The sequence below is a fragment of the Bison bison genome, unplaced genomic scaffold, assembly GCF_000754665.1.
Source record: "Bison bison bison isolate TAMUID 2011002044 unplaced genomic scaffold, Bison_UMD1.0 scf7180017864331, whole genome shotgun sequence".
Taxonomy (NCBI): Eukaryota; Metazoa; Chordata; class Mammalia; order Artiodactyla; family Bovidae; genus Bison; species Bison bison.
In genome coordinates this window covers 6,813,307-6,820,756 of record NW_011494903.1, presented here as the reverse complement: position 1 = coordinate 6,820,756, position 7,450 = coordinate 6,813,307, and the positions used below count along the sequence as shown (strand labels likewise).

Genomic DNA, 7,450 nt, shown 5'->3' with positions numbered 1-7,450 from the left:
TCCTGTGGTCATGTATGGGTGTGAGAGTTGGACTGTGAAGAAGGCTGAGCGCCGAAGAATTGATGCTTTTGAACTGTGGTGTTGGAGAAGACTCTTGAGAGTCCCTTGGACTGCGAGGAGATCCAACCAGTCCATTCTGAAGGAGATCAGCCCTGGGATTTCTTTGGAAGGAATGATGCTAAAGCTGAAACTCCAGTACTTTGGCCACCTCATGTGAAGAGTTGACTCATTGGAAAAGACTCTGATGCTGGGAGGGATTGAGGGCAGGAGGAGGCAGGGACAACAGAGGATGAGATGGCTGGATGGCTTCACTGACTCAATGGATGTGAGTCTGAGTGAACTCCGGGAGTTGGTGATGGACAGGGAGGCCTGGCGTGCTGCCATTCATGGGGTCGCAAAGAGTCGGACACGACTGAGTGACTGAACTGAACTGAACTGAACTCTGCATATAAGTTAAATAACTTGGAAAAATAGTGAGCATTCAATCCATAGGTCTGAGATTGAGAAAGAAATGCTTGCATGACTCTGAAGCTTTCCAGGTTTGGAGGCAGCAATGAGGAAACAGAAAGACACATGGCAGGCAGGGCTTGAGAAAGTGAGTGGCTGCCACACAGATGGCCTCAGGAAGCCACATCTCAGGACAGAGACAGGTTCCCATTTAAGTGAAACATCAAAGTGTGTTCTGTAAAGACTTAATACATAGCATGGTTGTTTCAGTAAAAGGAGGTTTCAATGACATTGGGTGATGACTCAATCCAAATAGTTATCATCTTTCATAAATGTTGCATGTACTGAAGTATTGCTCTTATACAACCAGGTGGCTGCTGAAATTCACCAGAGGCTCATGGAAGAAGAAAAAGAAAACCAGCCAGCAGAAACAAAAGAAAAACTTCCTCAGGCAGCTGCAAATAAAAAAGTGAAAAAGGAGCCTCCGCCACCACCACCACCACCCAAGAAAAAAAAAGAGGACAAAAAAGGAAAAGGTATTCGCAGCTTTAGCATCCAGAACCGTGGATGCTTAACCTCTCCTTGGTGGAAAATAAGCACTTAACCAGGCACATGAGCCTCTGAGCTACTAGAATGCTGTTCATTAGGTTTTATTTAGAGACTCAGGTGTCTGTAAGCTTGAATGTTAGTTGGCAAACATTCTCCATGCCAGCCCCTTTTAAGTTGTTTATCCACATAACCAAGTGTATTCAGGGTGAAATAAATCTCAAAGACAGTTTAAAACATGTGAAAAGAACCCCAAGATGACACTGTGCAATCTGAAAAGTATGTGCAAGGGGACTGATAGTAGCTGCCTTAATCAAGAGAGGGTTACAAGCAACAGGTGGTAGTTTAGTCACTCAGTCGTGTCCAACTTTTTTGTAACCCCATGGACCATTGTAGGCTGCCAGGCTCCTCTGTCCATGGAATTTTCCAGGCAAGAATATTGGAGTGGATTGCCATTTCCTTCTCCAGGGGATCTTCCCGACCCAGGGATGGAACCAGCATCTCTTGCATCTCCTGTATTGCAGGCGATTCTTTACCGCTGAGCCACCAGGGAAGCCCAAAAGCTAGTTCTGTGTGTGTAAATTTCAGGCTTGAAGTGAAAGTGAGGAAGTGTTAGTCACTCAGTCATGCCCTACTCTTTGTGACCATATGGACTGTAGCCCACCAGGCTCCTCTGTCATGGGATTCTCCAAGCAAGAATACTGGAGTGGGTTGCCATGCCCTTAGGTTTAATTCAGATCTCAGGTTTAACTTAACCTCCTGGAGGCCTCTTCCTGCCTAAAATTCTTTAAGATAGAGGAAAAAGAGGAAAAAGAGGTCCCTGGGGAGCACAGTCATCTCACTCCATCTGAGGAAGTAGGAAGTGCTTCCTGGGTGGAGTCCATCCAGGTATCTACAGTGGGAGTTACAAAAAAGCCTTGAGGATGAGGGTGGCGTGAGGTGATGGCCCCTGGAACAGAGGAAAGAGTAGCACTACAATTAAGAACTTGTGACCCTCATTTGTCTCAAACGGTGAACATAAAGGAAATAATCAGCATTTGAAGAAAATGATTCAATTTACTTTAATGGAATAGTTAGTTGGGTCAAATTTCCTAATTTTACAGATGCTAATACAGAAACCCAGAGAGATTAAGGGCTCTTTCATCTGTAACTTATACTCACATCCACTACTGCAAATAAGATGCAACACATCTAATTACAATTTCTTTGTTAATATTTGTCTTCTTCCCAAAATTTGAACCCCTTGAGATCAGAACTTCAAGAAAGATTTATTGAACTAAGTAGAATTGTATATGGCAAAGGAAATGGCAACCCACTCCAGTGTTCTTGCCTGGAGAATCCCAGGGACAGGGGAGACTGGTGGGCTGCCGTCTCTGGGGTCACACAGAGTCGGACACGACTGAAGTGATGCAGCAGAATTGTATAAGCTGGGCTTGCAGCTAGAATAACACTGCCATTTCTTATGGGTACATTCTCAGGCAAACACTGGCAAATCCTTATTTTCTAATTCTCATAGACTATCTCTGAAGTACTCGTACTTAAGTACTAGTTAAAAAACAATGAAGTAGGGGGGGTGGTCCTAAGATGGTGGAGGAATAGGACAGGGAGACCACTTTCTCGCCCACAAATTCATCGAAAGATCATTGGAACGCTGAGAAAATTCCACAAAACAACTTCTGAACTCTGGCAGAGGACACCAGACACCCATAAAGGCAGCCCATTATCTTCAAAAGAAGATGGTTTATCATCGGTGCAGTATGGATGGAGAAGTCTCGAGGCTACTGTAAGAATAAGACTGAAAACCAGAGGCAGGAGGCTTAAATTCAAAACTTGAGAACACCAGAATACTCCTGACTCCAGGGAACATTAATTGACAAGAGCTCATCCAAAAACCTCCATACCTACACTGAAACCAAGCTCCACTCAAGAGTCAACAAGTTTCAGAGCAAGACATACCAAGCTAATTCTCCAACAGCACAGGAACATTACCCTAAGCATTAAAATACAGGTGGCCAAAAGTCACACCAAACCCATAGACACCTCAAAACTCACTACTGGACACTTCATTGCACTCCAGAGAGAAGAGATCCAGCTCCACCCACCACAACAGTGATGCAAGCTTCCCTAACTGGGAAACCTTGACAAGCCACTCGTCCAACTCCACCCACAGGGAGGAACCTCCATAATAAAGAGGAACCACAAACTTCCAGCATACAGAAAGGCCACCCCAAACACAGCCATCTAAACAAGATGAAAAGGCAGAGAAATATTTAGCAGGTAAAGGAACATGATAAACGCCCACCAAACCAAACAAAAGAGGAGGAGATAGGGAGTCTACCTGGAAAAGAATTCAGAATAATGGTAGTAAAAATGATCCAAAATCTTGAAAACAAAATGAAGTTACAGATAGTCTGGAGACAAGGATTGAGAAGATGCAAGAAATGTTTAACAAGGACCTAAAAGAAATAAAAGAGTCAATCAATAATGAATAATGCAATAACTGAGATCAAAAACACTCTGGAGGGAACCAACAGTAGAATAACTGAGGCAGAAGATAGGATAAATGAGGTGGAAGGTATAATGGGGGAAATAAATGAAACAGAGAGGAAAAAAGAAGAAAGAATTAAAAGAAATGAGGACAATCTCAGAGACCTCTGGGATAATGTCAAACACCCCAACATTCGAATCATAGGAGTCCCAGAAGAAGAAGACAAAAGAAAGGCCATGAGAAAATACTTGAGGAGATAATAGGTGAAAACGTCCCTAAAATGGGAAAGGAAATAGCCACCCAAGTCCAAGAAACCCGGAGAGTCCCAAACAGGATAAACCCAAGGCGAAACACCCCAAGACACATGTTACTCAAATTAACTAAGATCAAACACAAAGAAAAATGTTAAAAGCAGCAAGGAAAAAACAACAAATAACACACAAGGTGATTCCCATAAGGATAACAGCTGATCTTTCTAAAGAAACTCTTCAGGCCAGAGGGAATGGCAGGACATACTTAAAGTGATGAAAAGAAAAATCTACAACCCAGATTACTGTACCCAGAAAGGATCTCATTCAAATATGATAGAGAAATCGAAAGCTTTATAGACAAGCAAAAGCTGGGAATTCAGCACCACCAAACCAGCTCTTCAACAAATGCTAAAAGATCTTCTCTAGACAGGAAAGACAGAAAAGGTGTATAAACTCAAACCCCAAACAATAAAGTAAATGGCAACAGGATCATACTTATCAATAATTACCTTAAGTGTAAATGGGTTGAATGCCCCAACCAAAAGACAAAGACTGGCTGAATGGATACAAAAACAAGACCCCTATATATGCTGTCTACAAGAAACTTACCTCAAAACAAGGGACACATACAGACTGAAAGTGAAGGGCTGGAAAAAGATATTTCACACAAATGGAGACCAAAAGAAAGCAGAAGTAGCAATACTCATATCAGATAAAATAGACTTTGAAATAAAGGCTGTGAAGAGAGACAAAGAAGGACACTACATAATGATCAAAGGATCAATGCAAGAAGAAGATATAACAATTACAAATATATATATATATAGACTATATATATATAAATATATATATATATAAGCACCACAATATGTAAGGCAAATGCTAACAAGTATGAAAGTGGAAATTTACAGTGACACAATAATAGTAGGAGACTTTAATACCACACTCACACCTATGGATAGATCAACTAAACAGAAAATTAACACGGAAACACAAAGTTTAAATGATACAATGGACCAGTTAGACCTAATTGATATCTATAGGACATTTCACCACAAAACAATGAATTTAACCTTTTTCTAAAGTGCACACGGAACATTCTACAGGACAGATCACATCCTGGGCCATAAATCAGGCCTTGGTAAATTAAAAAAAATTGAAATCATTCCAGACATCTTTTCTGATTACACTGTGGTAAGATTAGATGTCAACTACAGGAAAAAAAACTATTAAAAATACAAACATATGGAGGCTAAACAATATGCTTCTGAATAACCAACAAATCACAGAAGAAATCAAAAAAAAAGAAATCAAAATATGCACAGAAACTAATGAAAATGAAAACACAACAACCCAACACCTATGGGATTCAGCAAAAGCAGTGCTAAGGGGAACATTCATAGCAATACAAGCTTACCCCAAGAAACAAGATAAAAATCAAATAAATAACCTAACCCTATACCTAACGCAACTAGAAAAAGAAGAAATGAAGAACCCCAGGGTTAGTAGAAGGAAAAAACTCATAAAAATTAAAGCAGAAATAAATGAAAGAGAAACAAAGAAGACCATACCAAAAATCAGCAAAGCTAAAAGCTAGTTCTTTGAGAAGATAAATAAAATAAACAAACCATTAGCCAGATTCATCAAGAAAAAAGGGAGAAGAATCAAATTAACAAAATCAAAAATGAAAATGGAGAAATCACAACAGACAACACAGAAATACAAAGGATCATAAGAGACTACTATCAGCAACTACATGCCAATAAAATGGACAACCTGGAGGAAATGGACAAATTCTTAGAAAAGTATAACTTTCCAAAACTGAACCAGGAAGAAATAGAAAATCTTAACAGATTTTCCCATCACAACATGGAAATCAAAACTGTAATCAGAAATCTTCCAGAAAAAAAAAAAACCCAGGTCCAGACAGCTTCACAGCTGAATTCTACCAAAAATTTAGAAAAGAGCTAATATCTATCCTACTCAAACTCTTCCAGAAAACTGCAGAGGAAGGTAAACTTCCAAACTCATTCTATGAGGCCACCATCACCCTAATACCAAAACCAGACAAAGACGCCACACAAAAAAGCAAACTACAGGCCAATAGATGAACATAGATGCAAAAATCCTTAACAAAATTCTAGCAAACAGAATCCAACAACATATTAAAAAGATCATACATCATGACCAAGTGGGCTTTATCCCAGGGTTGCAAGGATTCTTTAATATCCATAAATCAATCAATGTGATACACCACATTAACAAATTGAAAGACAAAAATTATATGATCATCTCAATAGATGCAGAGAAAGCCTTTGACAAAATTCAACATGCATTTGTGATAAAAACCCTCCAGAAAGCAGGAATAGATGGAATGTACCTCAACATAATAAAAGCCATATATGATAAACCCACGGCAAGCATTATCCTGAATGGTGAAAAATTGAAAGCATTTCCCCTAAAATCAGGAACAATACAAGGGTGCCCACTCTCACCACTACTATTCAACACAGTTTTGGAAGTTTTAGCCACAGCAATCAGAGCAGAAAAAGAAATAAAAGGAATCTAGACTGGAAAATAAGAAGTAAAACTCTCATTGTTTGCAGATGGCATGATCCTCTACATAGAGAACCCTGAAGACTCCACCAAAAAATTTCTAGAGCTAATCAATGAATGTAGTAAAGTTTCAGGATATAAATTTAACACTCAGAAATCCCTTTCATTCCTATACACTAACAATGAGAAAACAGAAAGAGAAATTAAGGAAACAATTCCATTCACCATTGCAACAAAAAGCATAAAATACTTAGGAATAACTATACCTAAAGAAACAAAGACCTATATATAAACTGATAAACTATAAAACACTGATGAAAGAAATCAAAGATGATACAAATAGATGGAGAAATATACCATGTTCATGGATCAGAAGAATGAATATAGTGAAAATGAGTATACTACCCAAAGCAATCTGTAGATTCAGTGCAATCCCTATCAAGCTACCAATGGTATTTTTCAGAGAACTAGAACAAATAATTTCACAGTTTGTATGGAAATACAAAAAACCTCGAATAGCCAAAGCAATCTTGAGAAAGAAGAATGGAACTGGAGGAATCAACCTGCCTGACTTCAGACTATACTACAGAGCTACAGTCATCAAGACAGTATGGTACTGGCACAAAGACAGAAATATAGATCAATGGAACAAAATAGAAAGCCCAGAAATAAATCCACACACCTATGGACACCTTATCTTTGACAAAGGAGGCAAGAATATACAATAGAGAAAAGACAATCTCTTTAACAAGTGGTGCTGGGTAAACTGGTCAACCACTTGTAAAAGAATGAAACTAGAACACTTTCTAACACCATACACAAAAATAAACTCAAAATGGATTAAAGATCTAAATATAAGACCAGAAACTATAAAACTCCTAGAGGAAAACATAGGCAGAACACCCTCTGACATAAATCACAGAAGGATCCTCTATGACCCACCTCCCAGAGTAATGGAAATCAAAGCAAAAATAAACAAATGGTACATAATTAAACTTAAAAGCTTTTGTACAACAAAGGAAACTATAAGCAAGGTGAAAAGACAGCCTTCAGAATGGGAGAAAATAATAGCAAACAAAGCAACTGACAAAGAATTAATCTCAAAAATATACAAGCAGCTCCTGCAGCTCAATTCCAGAAAAATAAATGACCCAATCAAAAA

At 38.8% G+C, this 7,450-nt stretch overlaps 1 protein-coding gene across 1 annotated transcript in view; it reads left to right on the top strand.

Annotated features, from left to right (window-relative positions):
* SPEF2 (sperm flagellar 2) overlaps positions 1-7,450 on the top strand; it is a 202,551-nt gene that overhangs the window by 146,377 nt on the left and 48,724 nt on the right. The window contains exon 26 of the mRNA XM_010853802.1: positions 818-983. Within this exon, the coding sequence (XP_010852104.1) occupies positions 818-983 (166 nt within the window). The remainder of the gene's footprint in view (positions 1-817; positions 984-7,450) is intronic.